The sequence below is a fragment of the Lynx canadensis genome, chromosome F1, assembly GCF_007474595.2.
Source record: "Lynx canadensis isolate LIC74 chromosome F1, mLynCan4.pri.v2, whole genome shotgun sequence".
Lineage (NCBI taxonomy): Eukaryota > Metazoa > Chordata > Mammalia > Carnivora > Felidae > Lynx > Lynx canadensis.
Window position 1 is genome coordinate 40,704,524 of NC_044319.2, and position 17,580 is coordinate 40,722,103.

A 17,580-nucleotide genomic window follows, 5' to 3' on the forward strand; every position below is an offset into this window, starting at 1 on the left:
ATTTGTATGATTATTTGGTTAATCTCGTGTCAGAATTTTTCACCATTATATTCTAAAACACTAGCACAGTACTTGGTACATAGCAGGTGTCCAATAATTTATTGAACAATACCCTAGTAATTCTGACCAGCTATAAAAATCACAAAAAGTTAAAGCTGCAAAAAAATTAACAAAAGGGTACATTACCTTATTCCCACATTGTATTAAAACTTCTAAAAACGGGGTGCCTGGGTGGCTCGGTCGGTTGGGTGTCCGACTTCGGCTCAGGTCATGATCTCACGGTCTGTGAGTTCGAGCCCTGCATCGGGCTCTGTGCTGACAGCTGAGAGCCTGGAGCTGCTTCGGATTCTGTGTCTCCCTCTCTCTCTACCCCTCCCCTGCTCAAGCTCTGTCTCTGTCTCTCTCAAAAATAAATAAACATTAAAAAAAAAAAAAAACTTCTAAAGATAAAATAAAATAAAATAAAATAAAATAAAATAAAATAAAATAAAAATCTGAAAACCCAGAATCCCTAAAGCTTAGTGGTAACTGAACTGTTTCCAATAGCTATTTTACATCTACGTCAAACATTCAGTGTCCTGAGTGATGTTGGAAAGTTGGCAAAATAAAAGAGAAAATTCCAAATATTTTAACATTCTTATTATATAGCTTTCTGGACAGTTTGCTCCCAGACACACATTCAGGATAAACACACATTCAACATTAAATGATTATTTATTTTTCAGGTTTAAAAGGTTTCAAAATACGTATGTACAAGCTAAATAAAACAAACTACCCTCAGAGCATCTATGTAGAGCAGAATATGTAAATACACAAGGTCTGTTTTAGACGATACAAAAAATGATAATGTCAACAAATACAAAGACAAACAGTCAAGAAAGGTAAGCAAATTAGAGCATCTTAGCAAAGAATATATTAACTAAGATAGACCAGGACGAACCCCTAAGCATCAGGGCAAAATTTCTTTCCTGTGCCTCCCAGCTGCCTGGCTTTCCTTTTCTGTGTTGTGCTGCATACTTCTGAGTCACCAGCCTCTGGCAGATCACCAGGCATCTCCTCCTTATCAGCCTAAAAAGGAGCAGATACGGTAAGATAGGAGGTTCACACTAAAACCAGGATGGAGAACAATGAAGTGCTGTAATATTATTTCCAAGTACTTCTTTGTTGCCTCTTGTATATAATTTTCCCTCCAAAAGCATCCTCCTCAATCTTTTGTATATTTTAAATTTTTGTTTCTTTTCATAAGTAACTGCTACTTAACTCAATCTGAAGGATGTTATAACTCAGCAAGAAACAGAACGTGCAAATCTTTGTTTTCCTGCAATTTGTATTGTTAAAGGAGGAAGTTCTATCAATTTAAATCGGGGAAATTTTCCTTCTTCCATGAATGGTCCCATAAGAAATGTTAATTTTCCCCTCCCTCCTCTACCTCTCTCACTCCTTCCTGATTTCTGCAGTAGTCGCTTCTCAGCATTAAAAAAGAAAACTTTGAAAAAAGAATCTAAGTCATCTCTCATTTATCCATGCTACCCCCAAGAATATATATAAAAAAATTAACCCTTCAGTAAGTGGTGCTGGGAAAACTGGACAGCGGCATGCAGAAGAATGAACCTGGACCACTTTCTTACACCATAAACAAAAATAAACTCAAAATGGATGAAAGACCTAAATGTAAGACAGGAAGCCATCAAAATCCTCGAGGAGAAAGCAGGCAAAAACCTCTTTGATCTTGGCCACAGCAACTTCTTACTTAACACGTCTCCGGAGGCAAGGGAAACAAAAACAAAAATGAACTACTCGGACCCCATCAAAATAAAAATCTTCTGCATAGCGAAGGAAACAATCAGCAAAACTAAAAGACAACCTACAGAATGGGAGAACATATTTGCAAACGACATATCAGATAAAGGGTTAGTATCCAAAATCTATAAAGAACTTATCAAACTCAACACCCAAAAAACAAATAAACCAGTGAAGAAATGGGCAAAAGACATGAATAGACAATTCTCCAAAGAAGACATCCAGATGGCCAACTGACACATGAAAAAATGCTCAACATCACTCATCATCAGGGAAATACAAATCAAAACCACAATGAAATACCACCTTACACCTGTCAGAATGGCCAACATTAACAACTCAGGCAACAACAGATGTTGGCGAGGATGCAGAGAAAGAGGATCTCTTTTGCATCGTTGGTGGCAGTGCAAGCTGGTGCAACCACTCTGGAAAACAGTATGGAGGTTCCTCAAAAAACTAAAACTAGAACTACCCTATGACCCAGCAATTGCACTACTAGGTATTTATCCAAGGGATACAGGTATGCTGTTTTGAAGGGACACATGCACCCCAATGTTTATAGCAGCACTATCAACAAAAGCCAAAGTATGGAAAGAGCCCAAATGTCCATCAATGGATGAATGGATAAAGAAGATATGGTATACATATACAATGGAGTATTACTCGGCAATCAAAAAGAATGAAATCTTGCCATTTGCAACTACGTGGATGGAACTGGAGGGTATTATGCTAAGTGAAATTAGTCAGAGAAAGACAAATATCATATGACTTCACTCATATGAAGACTTTAAGAGACAAAACAGATGAACATAAGGGAAGGGAAACAAAAATAATATAAAAACAAGGAGGGGGACAAAACAAGAGACTCATAAATATGGAGAACAGACAGAGGGTTACTGGAGGGGGTGTGGGGGGGATGGGCTAAAGGGCTAAGGGGCACTAAGGAATCTACTCCTGAAATCATTGTTGCACTATATGCTAATTTGGATATAAATTAAAAAAACTTAAATTGAAAAGTGTATATATATATATATATATATATATATATATATATATATATAAAATTAACCAGATGCTGCCTGCCCTCTAGTGTTATCAATAGATGACAACTATTAAGGAAAAATGTCCTTTTTGTTTGAACTACTAGGCTGTTTTGCTGAATAAGTATTTAGAAAGTTGCAATAGGAGAAAAAGATCAATTAGCTACTCTAGAGTACAGTACAAACTTAGCAAAGTTCATAAACATGTATACATTTATAAACAGATACACTTTTAATGGGCTAACAACAGGAGCAAAATCAGAACTGTACAATCATCATACCTTCTCTTTCTGTCTTGCATGCTTCTCTGTCCACTGCCTGGCATTCTTGAGGAAGACTGGCTTATTATATTTAAATTCGGAGGACTGAGACAAAATCAAAGAAGAGTCAGTGGAAAGAAAAATGATTTGTAGTGGTTCAGCTGCAGCTGCCACAGCTATCCTCACAAATGAAGTCGGAGGTATAAAGAAAGTAGGATATGGGCCGCAGAGGAAAAGAAGATACTTACTATGTCTGCCATGAGTGGGTCATCAGGGTTGGGTTCGGACATGAGCAACTGAATAGAAGTCAACACGGTTGCAATGTTGAGAGATGGTCTCCAGGCACCCTATACACAGACAAATAGGCAGATACTTGTGTATTACTAAAAATGTTATACTCTAATTCAAGTTATATAGAGGAGAACCACAGACGGCTATACAGTCCACCCTTTACCCAGCACTCACTTTTGGTGGCAATTTGAGAACATCTAGACAAATCCGTCCAGCAGAATCAATGTTTGGATGATAGATTGGAGTAAGAAATCGGATCTGAGGGGGTTCAAACGGATACCTTTGAAAGCATAGGACAATAGAGAATTTTTATTAAAATATTGCTTCTCGGGGCGCCTGGGTGGCGCAGTCGGTTAAGCGTCCGACTTCAGCCAGGTCACGATCTCGCGGTCCGGGAGTTCGAGCCCCGCATCAGGCTCTGGGCTGATGGCTCAGAGCCTGGAGCCTGTTTCTGATTCTGTGTCTCCCTCTCTCTCTGCCCCTCCCCCGTTCATGCTCTGTCTCTCTCTGTCCCAAAAATAAATAAACGTTGAAAAAAAAATTAAAAAAAAAAATATTGCTTCTTAATGTATTATAAAGTTTCCTGATGACTAATCAGGAAGACAGCCTTTGACAGGCAAAACTTTTCTCTCCTCAAATTTTTATTATGAAAACTTACAAAAGTTGAAATAATAGCATTAAAAACACTCATATACCCACCACCTAGATCAAGCCACTTCACCCTCTAAATACTTCATCATGTGTCTCCCAAGAATAAGGTCATTCTCCTATATAACTGCAGTGCTACCAGTATACCTATGAAAAAATTAAAAATTTATTCTCCAATATCATCTACTATTCAGATATCCTCAATTGCTCCCCAGTCTTTTTTTTTTTTTTACATATGGTTTTTTGAAAAACAGGATGCAATTAAGATTTATACATTGCCATTTGGTTATTATGCCTTTTTACTGAGACACAAACCTTGGAAAATTCCCAGTCTATTTTCAGAACTGATCTATCACATGACTATTACGCAACTTCTCTCAGGACTTTAACAAGTTTGGCCAGGATCTGACCTAGTGAATAGACGTCTACATAACAGACATTCATTTCTTTCCTTCCTCATTCTGCACAAATCTACAACTGCAACTCACCCGATGAGAACCTTGAAGGAGATCTGAATTAAAAGGGGCCTTAACACAGAAACAGAAAGTAGAATGGTGGTTGCCAGGTGCTGGGGGAAGAGAGGACTGGCAAGTTACTGATGAATGGGTATGGAGTTTCAGTCTGGGAAAATGACAAAGTTCTGGAGATGAAGAATGGTGATAGGTCCATAACAATGTGAATGTATTTAATGCCTCCGTACCAAACACTTAAAAGTGGTTTAAATGATGGGGCGCCTGGGTGGCGCAGTCGGTTAAGCGTCCGACTTCAGCCAGGTCACGATCTCGCGGTCCATGAGTTCGAGCCCCGCGTCAGGCTCTGGGCTGATGGCTCAGAGCCTGGGGCCTGTTTCCGATTCTGTGTCTCCCTCTCTCTCTGCCACTCCCCCGTTCATGCTCTGTCTCTCTCTGTCCCAAAAATAAATAAACGTTGAAAAAAAAAATTTTTTTAAAGTGGTTTAAATGATCAATTTTATGTTACGTACGTTTTAGCACAATGAAAAAAAGAGGGGCCTTAGATGTGATCTAACCCATTTTTAGAGAAGGAATTTGAACTCCAGAGAGATAACTTGCCCAAGATCACATTAAATCCTAAGACTAGGATTAAAACATAGGACCTTTAACTCCTACATTTAACACTCTACTACATTACTCTATCTTCCAATAACTGTGCTTTAGTAAGTTTAGAATCTAATTCATACTAACCTCTCAGGAATGATAACTTCCAGGTTGAAAACACCTTTTTCATAAGGTGTGTCAGCCGCACCTAATATTTCTTAAAAGAAAAAAACCTAGTTAAAAGGTGACTGGATGATTCAAATGACCACACCATACAGACCTAATAAAATTGACGGTCCTAAAGAAAAGCTAGGTCTAGGACAGTAATTCTCTTTCAGGGCTTTAATAAGCTCGCATGCAAGACACCAATGTACCCATGTACTTTGTTTCATGGTGTCAAACAAAGGAGAGATGGAAGATCAAAACAGAAGTTGGACAATACTGACCACAGATCAAATATAAGCTGCAGATTTGTTTTGTATGGACTGCAATATTCTAATCATTTATGTTTCCTGTCTGGCCTCACAGATATTTGAGATGGTGACCTTTGGTCTAAACACTGCTTCAGAGCTGGTGCCCAAATCCTGGCTACAAGTCAGCAAAAGGTGTAATAAAAGACCAAAGAAGCAATGTCAAGCAAATCTTTTTATACATGTAAACAAATTAGGGTTAGAAAGGTGGCAGGGCACTTTGACCTTGCCATTGGTCTCTACTTTAGAGTATACAAATGTTCAGATTTCAGCACAATCTCCAGTAGGGTCATCATAGGCAACACGTGATACGTACGAGCTCGCAGATCATCCATTTGGTCCTTATCTTGCCAGCAAGTGATGCCCGGGGGTGGCTCTGTGGCTAACAACTTCAGCTCCCTCTTCAGACGGGAAGCTCTCTGCATGGTCCCCAGGCAGAAGGAACCACACACAGTTCACTGCACCACCCTAGGAGCTGGCTGGGATTCACTAGGGAGAAAAGGGGCAACCATGAAATAGTCAGCAATGGTGACTGGGGTTTTTAGCAGATGGCTTCAATATAGTAAAAAACAAATTCTTCATATCAATCCCCATTCTGAGAAGGGAATCTACGCTTTTTCTATTTCCTTCTTATTATCTATTCAAGCAAGCAAATTTTAAAAATAAAGTGTAAATAATGAAAAAAGTTCTACAAACAACAAACACACTACAAGTTTTCAATTAATGTCTGTTTCCGTTGACAAATTATAAGCTCATGAGGTAGAGCCTGGGTCTAATTTTACCCCCCACCGCACCCTCAGCATGCCTGGCATAGAAAAGGATTGACAAATATTAGCTGCGGGAGGAAGTCCATATAAGCTTTGTAAGGAAAGCAAGGAATGAATGATATGGAGGTAGTCTCACTCTGAGATATTTACAAGCAAAGGCTTAAATGTCTGTTTTCTCCATGTACCTTGGATTCCACATCCTTCCAGTTCTTTAGTATTTCCAATCTCCTTCCCATCAACATTCACATATGCTCAAAATCTCTCTCACCTAAAACAAACACCCACATCCACACCCACTCAACACCCTTCCTAACTCTATTTCTCCCTTTAGCTACTATTCAAAGGACACGGATCTTTTGATGTTACATATACCAGTTACATATACCATCTGCCAGTTTGTCTTTTGACAAACTTTTGATGTCTTTGAACCGACGCACAACTATGAACTCTAACATAATCAATTTTAAAACCTTTTCCTTTACACGGATACTTTTGTGTATTAAAATTTTCCCTACCCCCAAACTTAGCTATTTGCCTACATATTCTTCTAAATGTGTTACGATTTAAGTCTTTAATCCAGTGGGAATCACTTTTTCAGTATACTGTCAGGTAGAGGCCCAATTTTGGATTTCTTCCTCCATATGAATAACCAATTGTCTTAATCCCTTTTATTGGAAAGTCCATACTTTCCCTGCTGATATGGTCATAAATTAAATTTCCATATATGGGTAGATCTGTTTTGGGATTCTTCAATTTGTTCCACTGGTCAATTGGATTATCTTTGAGCCAATACCTATTTTAATTACTATAACTTATTTTTTTTTTAATTTTTTTTTTCAACGTTTTTTATTTATTTTTGGGACAGAGAGAGACAGAGCATGAACGGGGGAGGGGCAGAGAGAGAGGGAGACACAGAATCGGAAACAGGCTCCAGGCTCTGAGCCATCAGCCCAGAGCCCGACGCGGGGCTCGAACTCACGGACCGCGAGATCGTGACCTGGCTGAAGTCGGATGCTTAACCGACTGCGCCACCCAGGCGCCCCGACTATAACTTATTAATAGGACTTGATATAAGTCGAGTTCCTCCACCTTGTTCTTTTTTTTCAGGAATGTCTTGATTACTCTTGATCCTCTGCTCTTCCATATGAAGTTTTAGAATTACCTCATAAAAGTCCACAAATACATACACCTCAGGATCTGGTTCTCAGTTTTATAAACTAAAAACTCAACTTGGCAGTAAACCTAGATTTAGTAGGGCTTAGATGTACTAATTTGTTCCAGGCTCACTCACAAAGGCTTAAACATTAAAAGGTCAATTAATTAATTTGTACAACTACAGTAAAATCTTTAATTTTAATCCCACACAGTCTCTCAAGTTATTTCTACTTGGAAAACTAATTATAATCAGAAGATTACCTGGTGGGCACAGATTGTAAACTGGTTGTTATTTATGATAATCATAAATTTAGATTGAGGCACCTACCTCAATCACAGGATGTTTAAAGGAAAGTAAATTTGTGTATGGGTTAGGTAAAGACACTCTCCTGCACTGTGTTGCAGATAAATTGGTCCTTTGGGTCTTTCTTTTCTAATCTTCAGGTTTGCTGCTCCTCCACAATTAACAAACTCTTCCGGAAATACTTAAATAAGATTAATAATATTACAAGTGAATTAAATCGTTAAATATAATTATACTACAACAACCTTTCATATAAACTATTCTTTAAAAATTTTTGTTTTTATTTGAGAGAGAGAGAGAGAGAGAGAGAGAGAGAGACAAGGAGAGGGAGAGAGGGCAAGTTGGGGAGGGGCAGAGAGAGAGAGAAGGAGACACAGAATCTGAAGCAGGCGCTTAAACAACTGAGCCACCCAGGTGCCCCTAAATTATTCCTTAAAGTACTTCCAAATTTCCTTAGCCGCACCCATTAATAGTATCATCTTTTGCTCGGAGCCTGGAGCCTGCTTCAGATTCTTTGTCTCCCTCTCTCTCTCTGCCCCTCCCCTGCTCATGCTCTGTCTCTCTCTGTCTCAAAAATAAATAAAAACATTAAAAAAAAAAAACTATTATAAGAGTATCGTCTTTTGGAGGCAGTTATTTTACTAGATAATTAACCTCACCTTTCATATACAGATCCTTACTACTTTTCTCAGTAAGCAGATACTGAGAAAGCAAGGACAGTAAGAATCCACAAGTAACAGAGTGTAGTTTTATATAAAATGAGAACCCAGGGGAAAGGCATGGTAAAGGGATTAGTATACGGTGAGAACAAGCCAGACAATTTCTCTAAAGAAATTTCTCTGGTTGCTTCAACCAGACCCCAGTCTCACGATATTAACACAAATTGGTGTATGGCACTCCTTGGCTCAAAAGCCATTAATTACTGACTATTTTCTGGGCACAAAGATTCTTTACAATCAAACCCCAACGCCTATTTCCAACTTCATTTCCAGTAACTACTCTCCACAAACTTGTGCTTCAGCCACAGCGACTTCTTGCTGCCCACAAGGGTCTCATTCTTTCATACCTACAGACATATACACATTAAATGATCACTTCTTGCCCTTCTCTAATAATGCATCCCAATCCTCTACTCCTTTCAAAGGTCACCCTCTCTGCTTCCACACCAACTTGCATCGTGAGTGGTAATTCATCTCTGACAGCCTCTCCTCCTAAGGGCAAAATGCCTTGAGGGCAGGTCTAGTCTATCTATGTAAGTTTTTTTCCTTTCTTTTAAAAAAATTTTTGAATCAGGGGCTCCCGGTGGGCTCAGTCGGTTAAGCGCCCGACTTCGGCTCAGGGCAAGATCTCCCAGTTCGTGGGTTCGAGCCCCGCATCGGGCTCTATGCTGACAGCTCGGAGCCTGGAGCCTGCGACGATTCTGTGTCTCCCTCTCTCTCTCTCTCCCTCTCAAAAATAAACAAACATTAAAAGAAATTAAAAATAATTTTTTTTAATCTACAATGCCTACCAGTATGCAGCCCTGTAAAAAGTTTCAGTAGCTGGGGCGCCTGGGTGGCGCAGTCGGTTAAGCGTCCGACTTCAGCCAGGTCACGATCTTGCGGTCCGTGAGTTCGAGCCCCGCGTCGGGCTCTGGGCTGATGGCTCAGAGCCTGGAGCCTGTTTCCGATTCTGTGTCTCCCTCTCTCTCTGCCCCTCCCCCGTTCATGCTCTGTCTCTCTCTGTCCCAAAAATAAATAAACGTTGAAAAAAAAAATTATAAAAATAAAAAAAAAAGTTTCAGTAGCTAATGAAGGAAACGTGAACTTTGGACCAGATGGTGAAGAAGGCAGAACCGCCTGTGCGTGGCCCCGAGGCATACTTCTCCCAGGGGCACACTTCCTGCTGCGCTCGGGGAGCTCGGGCCACCAAAGGGCTGCAGAAGATTCTACAAAGCTTCCGCTTTTCCCAGCTTCTCCCTTCGGAAGAGTGGAAACTCCATTAGGCAGAAACAGGATTCCTTTCCACCTAGCACCGCAGGGACCAACGCTGGCATGCGTCTCCACCACCTCGCAACCAGAAAACTCCCCTCTTACCTGGGCGAACTCAACTGGCAACACCGCGGCGCTCAAAGCAGCTGCTCCCCGCCCCTGCGCAAGCCCAGAAGTTCGGTGCGGCTCCGCCTCCCTCCCCTAGGAGCTTGCGATTGGCCCGCAGCAATGCCCGGGGGAGGAGCGCAGCGCCCTATTGGCTAGCGCTCTGACCTGACTTCCGCTCGCGCCGCTTTCAAATCGGAGCGCGCTTCCGACCCCACCCGTCCATGTCTTACGCGGAGCTGTCGTTCAGGGCTGAGACGCTCGTAGGTTCTGCCCGGCTGCACCAACTGGTGTGGCCCGTGCGGTGACAAGTTCTGTTATGAAGTCAGCTCTCTTTGTCAGAGCAGGCAAGAAGTTGGAAATCGCCTCATAGGAGGAGCAATGAAGGGAACCGGAAATATTTGAACTGGAGAAGGGAATGCGTGATACGTCTCTTCATTTAAGTATTCTTTCACATGGAAAATTCTGCTTCAGAGGACATACCAAAGACCAATGGATGAAAGCTAAAGCGATGCAGAATTTAGCTCAATGAAGCACTGTAGCAATTAGAACCTTGAAGAACAGAACAGGTAAACTTGAGAGGTAGTGAATTCCTTCATCACTGGAAGCGTTCAAGTGGAAGTTAATTAGGGTAGTCCACAATGGTGTTAAGTAGCACGTGGTTCCGGGAGCCCACTGCCTGGTATGTTACCTCTACCCTGGAGACCCACATATTCACTAGCTCTGTGTCCATGGTTCTACCCTGGGGATCCCCACGTTGATTTTAAGAATGAATCAACTAAAGTAGCTTATGAATTACAAACATAAGGAGTCTTAGGACTGTTCAACCTAATTCCAGTTCACTACTGGGGTTTTGCATTTATTGCTAGTATTTCCTCATTGTAATGAAGTGTTTTCTAGAGTTGGCTGCTTATGTTACTGCTGATTTTTTTTTTAAATCCCTTCAGTGTCTTTATTTTCTTCCTACCCCAATTGTAATTGAATGTCAATTACAGTTATATCTTCAGAATTGAAATGGATTACTTCCTCGGAAGAGAAATGAGTCTTAAACATCTTTTTCTTTTTATTTATTTTGAAAGAAAGAGAGAATCCCAAGCAGGCCCCGTCTGAGAAATGAGTCTTAAAAATGTCTCTTAAAGGGGCATCTGGGTGTCTCAGTTGGTTGAGCAACTGACTCCTGATTTCTACTCAGGTTATGATCCCCGGATCATGGGGTCCAGCCCTTCATTGGGCTCCGTGTGGAGCCTGCTTGGGATTCTCTCTCTCGCTCCCTCTGCCCCTCTTCCCCTCTCTTGCACTGGCTCTCACTCTCTCTCAAAGAAAAAATTAAAAAAAATATTAAAGACATCTCTTAGAAAAAGCAGGAACTGTGTTGAGTCTGGTGGAAAGGAGAGATAGTATCATAAAGGAAGCGAATGCCAAAAATTTTGGCAACCAAATTGAAAGGATTGAATAAAAGAAAAAAGGTAAAGAGAACTCCAGGGGCTAAATGTACAGTTTCCATTTGTCCACCAGAGGGAGGTATGTCAACTGGTGAGAATAGAGGCCAGGCTGAAAAATTTTTGTTAACGGTATACAGGTGTTACTGCTTTTATAAAGGAAGTATTCTAATATTATGATTTATTTTTTAAGTGTATTGTGGGAAATTACTTAACAAAAGTTTCTTCACACAAGAATATATATGCATCATAGCTAGTTCCCTTAATACATTTAAAAGCAAAACCATATTTGTGATTGTTTGTCAGTGTTTACTCATTTGAATATAAAATATATTTTCTTTAATATGGAGTATTTTTTTTTAGTAAATCTAAACTATCAGGTTTGTTTAATGGACCGATGATATAAATTTATTCTCAGAAATTCCTGGTTGGGGGAAGATGTTTCAGAAAAACTTCCATGATTTTAATTTTGAAAAACTTTTTTGAGCCATTATACACAGATTAATTTTGTTTTATTTTTTGTGGCATGGCTTTTTTTTTTTTTTGCCTGAGCCAGTTAAATTAATTGGTTTATAATACTTATTACTGCTTTTTGTAATCACATAGCTGAAGATACATTCCTCTCCTTCCAGGTAGGTATGCACTTAAATTATCCAAGGAACTTAGTTACTTATATTTTTCTTTACAATCTCCAAAGAAGGCATTACACTCTAATGGCTTCAGGATAACAAAAGCAAATAAAATAGATATAGTAAGGTAGTATTTCCTGGAACTTCCTAGTGTTGAGACTGAATTCTTCCTGTTGAAATTTAAGTGAACCTCTTAGGAATGAAAGGATTTAACTTGGACTTGCTCAATTTTAGCATATTTATACAACTAGCACCAGATGTGTCTTCTTCCCTCATTCTGAATGTGAAAATAATACAGCCAAAAGAAATGTAACATTACTGATCTCTGAAAATTTTACCCCAGTTAAAAAATTCTTTTTTTTTAAAAAATTTTTTTTTTCAACGTTTATTTATTTTTGGGACAGAGAGAGACAGAGCACGAACGGGGGAGGGGCAGAGAGAGAGGGAGACACAGAATCGGAAACAGGCTCCAGGCTCCGAGCCATCAGCCCAGAGCCCGACGCGGGGCTCGAACTCACGGACCGCGAGATCGTGACCTGGCTGAAGTCGGACGCTTAACCGACTGCGCCACCCAGGCGCCCCAAAAAATTCTTATTAGAAAACCATTAGGTCAGTAAAATATACAGTTCAATAATACATGCTTTTTTTGAGGAGCCATTGTGTATCAGGAACATAATATTAAGATAGTATACATGGATTGCTGCCCAGAGATTTGTCTGAGATTTCAGCAATTTGTGTTATGCCAAAACCTTGCCCCTCTCTACTTTTTGGCTTCTATCTAGATTGGCAGAGTTTAGTTAATGATGGTTTCTTGAAGAAGGTTAAGCATCTAGCTGGATATTCTTTCCTATCTGATATAATATCAGTGTTTCTTTTATCCTATAGGGAGAGTTCTGTTTGAGAGCTTGTGGGAAATGTTAATTATCAGCAAGAGGCTGAGTTGTAATAAGAGGTTTAATGTTGACAAGTTACAAAATGAATCTCATACAGAATATTTTTAAAAAAAATTTTTTTTTTTTTACGTTTATTTATTTTTGAGACAGAGAGAGACAGAGCATGAACGGGGGAGGGGCAGAGAGAGAGGGAGACACAGAATCCGAAGCAGGCTCCAGGCTCCGAGCCATCAGCCCAGAGCCCGACGCAGGGCTCGAATTCACGGACTGCGAGATCGTGACCTGAGCCGAAGTCGGACGCTCTACCGACTGAGCCACCCAGGTGCCCCTCATACAGAATATTTTTAATTGCAGTAGATGAAGAGGGGTGACAAGTTCTACAGTGAGTGTAAATTATTGCACAGTAGTAAGGAAAACAAGGCTATATAAAGTATAAATGATTACATCTTAACTATTTTATTTTTATTTTTTGTTTAATTTTTTTAATGTTTATTTTTGAGAGAGAGAGAGAGCGCAAGTGGGGGAGGGGCAGAGAGAGAGGGAGACACAGAATCCCAAGCAGGTTCCAGGTTCCAAGCTGTCAGTACAGAGCCCAATGAGCCACCCAGGCACCCTTTTTTTAAAAGTTTTTTTATTTATCCTGAGAGAGAGAGAGAGAGAGAGAGAGAGAGAACATGCACACAAGTGGGGGAGAGGCAGAAAAAGAGAGAGGGGGACAGAGAGGATCCCAAGCAGGCTTTGCACGTGTGCAGAGATTGATGTGGGGCTCGAACTCATGAATGGTGAGATCATGACCTGAGCCAAAGTCAGATGCTTAACCAACTGAACCACCCAGGCACCCCTTTATTTATTTATTACAGTTTATTTTGAGAGAGAGAGCACATGCACACGAGAGCAAGTGGGGGAGGGACAGAGAGGGAGAGGGAGAGAGAGAACCCCAAGCAGGCTCCATGCTCAGCACAGAGGGGCTGATCTTACAAATCATGATTTCATGACGTGAGCCTAGATCAAGAGTCAGGCACTTAACTGATAGAGCCACCCAGACGCCCCTTGATAATTTAATGCATATTGTTATTCACCATTCACAAAGATGCCGTAGTAGGACAATATTTATAAAGTATTCAAGAATATCTAATTAAAGCCTATTGTGGATGCACATGGTATTCTAAAACATAATATTTTGCATTTGCATGTCATTGTTCATTTAATTCTCAATTCATCTCAGGGGAAGTTGAGGCAACCACAAATGGTCACAATGGAATATAATAAAGTTTCCCTTTACAATGACCTAATCACTTGTAATAATTTTTAATGAAAAATTTTATATATACAGAAGACTATTTGAAAACATACAGAACCTAATAATTGTATATGTTCTCTTTCATTATGGACACCACATTTAATTATATTTTGTCCATGGCCTTAGCCCTGGTATAGGTATTAAATCAGGCTTACAGGTTTTATAACCAGGTTTTATAACATTACTGTGAATATGAAAATGTCCTGTTTGCAGCCTTGGGAATTTAGTATGCCCCATAGTTGTCGTTTTGTAACATTGCGGGGGGTGGGGTTAGAAATCATGAAAGACAAGGTATCCACTCTGTCTCTTAAGAATTTAAGACCCAGGATAAGGGTAGAAGAGGAGGAGGGAGAAAGAAGGGAAGTTAATCTTTATTGTGAGCATAAATGTGCCAAGTATATTACTAGGTATCCTTGAATGTATTATTTGGTCCACAGGACTATTCTGTGAGGTGTTACTGTTTCCACTTTACAAATAAGGAAACAGGCTCAGAGAAATCAAGTAACTTGTTTAGAGAAGTCAATTCAATTTGAATTGCAAGCTTATATTCTTTCCGCTATCCTGGGATGCATCCTTTCCTGGATCTTTTTAGGGCCTAAAATGTAAGTGTCTCATTCAAAGAATTGATGTATAATATGTACCACTGTATATGTATCCATGCTCCTCCTCCCCATGCACCTTTAGGTTTACTGTGATTAATACGTATTAACGTATTATACGTTATAATGTAAATAAAACTCTAAATTTAGAACCACGGCATAGATTTGAGTCTTTCGGGTACTTTATGTCTACTTTTCCCCAACAGAAAATAGGAATAACTACTGCCTCTTTTGCACTTCAAAGGACTGATGTGATAATTAGGGACCCAAGATTAGGCGGCAGTCACTACAAGAATAAACTACAATTCCCAAAATGCCCAAAGAGGCTGACGCCGGTCCGGGAAACAATTCCAGCTTTAGGGCAAAGGTGACCCCTCTGGGTCCCGCGGCTAAGTAGGGAGAGGCTGTCATCGCCTCTTCAATGATGCATCCAGGGATTTGTAGTTCCCTCAAGGCCATGGCCTGCCCTCGGGGCCCGTCTCTTACTACAAGTCCCGTGATGACCCGAGGCGCGGGCAGCGCCTGCGTGTTGAAGCCGAGGGAGCGTGCGGGCGGTGCTAGTGGCGGGAGGAGTAAAGATGGCGGTGCGGGGGTCTCCGCCTTCTGCTCCCGGCTGAAGCGCTCTGAGGGAAGCGGCAGCGGCAACTGGGGCAGCAATAGCAATCCAGTGGTGGTAGTTTCAGCAGCGGCTGCTGAGGCCGGAGCAATGGCAGAATTGGAGCACCTAGGCGGGAAGCGGGCGGAGTCGGCGCGAATGCGGCGGGCTGAGCAGCTTCGGCGCTGGCGGGGCTCGTTGACAGAGCAGGAACCCGCGGAGCGACGAGGCACCGGGCGGCAGGCGCAGACTCGTCGCGGGAGCCCAAGAGTCCGCTTCGAGGACGGTGCTGTCTTCCTGGCCGCTTGCTCTAGCGGGGACACCGACGAGGTGAAAAAGCTTCTGGCAAGAGGTGCAGACATCAACACGGTCAACGTGGACGGTTTGACAGCCCTGCACCAGGTAACTCCTTTTTCGGCTTTATGGGCGTCCAGTCTCCTACCGATGAACCTGTGACCCCTGCGGGCTGCCCATGGAGAGAGTGTTAGTGTCACTGCCGAGCCCTCCTGCATGGTCCTTTGGGGCTAGTCGGTTTCATTCTTGGCCAGCTTCCTCCACTAATCAAATCTTTTTCAGACTCCGGGGTCTCTACCTGAAGGAATAGTGTCACCCAGCTGCCTGGTCAGTGTTTGTATTTCCCTCCACCTACTTGAGTTGTCATGGTTACTGATGATTTGGTCTCCGGTGTTATCCCTATAGATTAGTCTTCTTCACTCGGTCTGGTTGGTGTGCCTGGACACCGCGGCACTCGTGTAAGCATAGTCAACGTCATTTGTCTGATGCCTTCTCAGAAAATTCAGTTTTCCGTTTGTGTGACCCTATGATAGAATATCTTCGATCACTCAGAGAGCAAAGCCCTGTATTGGGTTAAGGCAAGCAGATCTTCTGAAACCACACCTCTTGTTTTGCTGGTTTGTAATGATTCAGAAACAGTTTGTGTCTCCTACAGGCTCCTAGAACACCCCTGACCTCATTGTCATAGGCGTCTTCTTAGGAGCATTACCTCCCTAAGAGCTCCCTATGGAGAACCAACCTACTGAATCACTTATGTTTGTTTGATACTTGTGGAATAGCCTTTTTCCTTTCTTTTTGCCTAAAGCTTTCTATAGAAATCATTTGCCCTATCTATAGCTATAGTACATGGATTGCGGATAACTTAATGCTGTGCTTAGTAATGACACTTTTACTTGTCTCATCTTATGCAACAATTTTCTTACTTATGCAGTAACGTTCAATATATACTGACTGTCAGCACTAACTCCACTCTCCCTTCCCAAATGGAACTTCATCAGTTACTTCAGTGAGCTGAGAGCTGGACACCCACTCTTAATCTTTCTTATTTCTCTTTTTCTGTTGTGTGTGCAAAGTCAACGTGTTGGCATGAGAACCCACTTCTAAATAATAATTCTGTTTTGGGTCTTACCACTTCACTGAATGTATCAGCCAATAGCTTAAAATTATTCCTCACTGTGTTTGCAACCCTTCTCTCTCAGATGGAGGAAACTTCTTTTCATCCTATTTGTATCTGTTTTATTTTCCTGCTATAACAGTGCCCCACCTAAGGTAGCAATCAACATTTGTGTGGTCCTTTGCTGTTTAAAAATTCTTTCATATGTCTCTCCCCTATATGAATCTCAGCAGTGATTCTTGAAGTAGGTGTGGCAAGTAGTGTTGTAATTCCCATTTTACAGATGAGGAATCTGAAGCTCAGAAAATTGTTACTTGTGCAAGATTAGGAAGGAGAGAAGTTGCCCTCAGGCATGGATTTTTCAGACTTAAATTCCAGAGCTTTATATATCACCTAATAAGAAGCTGAGTATAAATAAGATATATGCTAAGAGGATCATATTCATTATTTTAAGTTTCCGAACTCTTTGAGAAGGCGAATTTTTATTTAGGAGATTGAGGTCTAGATTCTGGAAGGAACCATTTCATGGGTTTATAGATGATAGATAAATAGAATCCAGTTTTCTGGTCCCTGTGTTCCTTTATTGAATCATGATTCTATCGAAGTATTTTTCTTGGTGTAATGCAGTAGCCCTGTTTCTTCTAAGATGACTCTGCTCTCTGAACCTGGTCCTTACCATACACATTTTAATAATGCCCCGAGAAAAGCACCTACTTTGACGTTACTCTGGTAGGTCTCCTTCTCATACAAGGTGACCACTTTTCTGTTCCCTTCTCCTGAGGCTGACCTTGTTGGTGCCTTTTCTTCTATCTTAACCACCATCCCAGATTGTGAAGTACAACTTCTCTCACT

General features: G+C 41.0%; 2 protein-coding genes across 8 annotated transcripts in view; one reads left to right on the top strand and one right to left on the bottom strand.

The window, feature by feature from the left end:
- Positions 1–695: 695 nt before the first annotated feature.
- UBE2T (ubiquitin conjugating enzyme E2 T) lies at positions 696–9,928 on the bottom strand. Of its 2 annotated transcripts, none has more exons than XM_030303119.1 (7): positions 9,866–9,928; positions 5,881–6,053; positions 5,242–5,311; positions 3,566–3,671; positions 3,349–3,447; positions 3,122–3,205; positions 696–1,068 (listed from the first exon to the last, which is right to left on the bottom strand). In XM_030303119.1, the coding sequence occupies exons 2-7, from the start codon at positions 5,987–5,989 to the stop codon at positions 943–945; spliced, it is 594 nt and encodes a 197-aa protein (XP_030158979.1). In that variant the 5' UTR covers positions 5,990–6,053; positions 9,866–9,928; the 3' UTR covers positions 696–942. The 2 variants fall into 2 exon arrangements, with proteins under 2 accessions (XP_030158979.1, XP_030158980.1); XM_030303120.1 differs by lacking the exon at positions 9,866–9,928 and adding an exon at positions 9,301–9,318.
- Positions 9,929–15,274: 5,346 nt separating this feature from the next.
- Positions 15,275–17,580, top strand: part of PPP1R12B (protein phosphatase 1 regulatory subunit 12B) — a 214,664-nt gene continuing 212,358 nt past the window's right edge. For 4 of the 6 annotated variants that reach the window (XM_030301924.1, XM_030301925.1, XM_030301932.1 and 1 more), the window contains exon 1: positions 15,345–15,722. In XM_030301924.1, coding sequence (XP_030157784.1) covers positions 15,432–15,722 — 291 coding nt within the window. In that variant the 5' untranslated portion in view covers positions 15,345–15,431. Of the gene's footprint in view, positions 15,723–17,580 lie in introns of all 6 variants that reach the window. The other 2 variants (XM_030301931.1, XM_030301922.1) reach the window with 2 other exon arrangements.